At 47.2% G+C, this 1,236-nt stretch overlaps 1 protein-coding gene across 1 annotated transcript in view; it reads right to left on the bottom strand.

Annotated features, from left to right (window-relative positions):
- Positions 1-433: 433 nt before the first annotated feature.
- Positions 434-1,236, bottom strand: part of LOC125482514 (upstream stimulatory factor 1-like) — a gene marked incomplete at its 3' end in the record, with an annotated part of 6,334 nt that continues 5,531 nt past the window's right edge. The window contains exon 4 of the mRNA XM_048594602.1: positions 434-559. Coding sequence (XP_048450559.1) covers positions 434-559 — 126 coding nt within the window. The remainder of the gene's footprint in view (positions 560-1,236) is intronic.

Raw genomic sequence — 1,236 nt, 5'->3', positions numbered from 1 at the left:
CAACATCTTGCATTTATCTAAATTAAACTCCATCTGCCGTTTCCCCAGCCCACTGGCCCAGTTGATCAAGATCTCGCTGTATGCCCAGATAACCTCCTTCCCTGTCCACTATATCACCAAGCTTGGTGACATCTGCAAACTTACTAACCATACCATCCTAAATTCTCAAACAAATCATTTATATGAATGACGAATAACAGTGGACCCAGCGCCGATCCCTGTGGCACACTGCTGGTCACAGGCCTCCAGTCTGAAAAGCAACCCTCCACCACCACCCTCTGTCTTCTACCGTCAAGCCAATTTTGTATCCAATTGGCCAGCTCTCCGTGGATCCTGTGAGATTGAACTGTACTCAACAATCTACCATGCGGTACCATTCTATCACAATACAGCATCCCCGTCAAATATTTCCGATTCAGCATCGCGCTGTTACCTGTGTTACGGCCTGAGAGGTTGGTGAGAATCCAGGAGCTGTGGCCAGGACACTCACTGCTGCTGTGCCCTCACTTTGAGTGTCTAAAGGGCTATCGGTCACCTGAATGACACGGTAGGTTACCTGCTAGAGAGAGGGAAGGTGACAGAGGGAAAACTGGTGAAGGATTAGATCTGCCATCGCCTGCTCCCCCAGGCACACATGTCAGACAAATGTCACATTTTCATCCCCAAGATAGATCATTACATCTCATGCTGTGGCACTGTTGCGGTTAAAATTCAGCCCACACCTTTCTCAGATCTGCTCCAACAGGCACACAGCCTCACAAATTCACACACACGCACCCACAACTGATACGTATATACTTACAAATACACAGACAGAAACACGCATACACACACACACACACATGCACACACACACACACACAATCATAGACACATGCGCATGTGAACACACACACAAACTGACACAGTCTCACATTTATACACACAGATACACTGACAAGCAGACATAGAGACACTCAGATACACACACAGGCACATATTCTCATTCATGCACAAACACAGACACAAGCACATACACTCATATACACACAATCACACACTCTCATACACACATACAGACACACCCACATACAGACACACACACACACTCTCTCTCTCTCACACACACACCCACACACTCTCTCTCACACACACACACACACACACCCACACATTCACACACTCTCTCACAAACACACACACAAATTCACACACAAACATACACACCCACACACAGACACACACACACACCCCCCC

Source organism: Rhincodon typus, unplaced genomic scaffold (genome assembly GCF_021869965.1).
Source record: "Rhincodon typus isolate 14 unplaced genomic scaffold, sRhiTyp1.1 hic_rhity00011570, whole genome shotgun sequence".
NCBI classification, from domain to species: Eukaryota; Metazoa; Chordata; class Chondrichthyes; order Orectolobiformes; family Rhincodontidae; genus Rhincodon; species Rhincodon typus.
The sequence above is the reverse complement of the archived record's forward strand: the minus strand, read 5'-3'. Positions and strand labels throughout refer to the sequence as shown.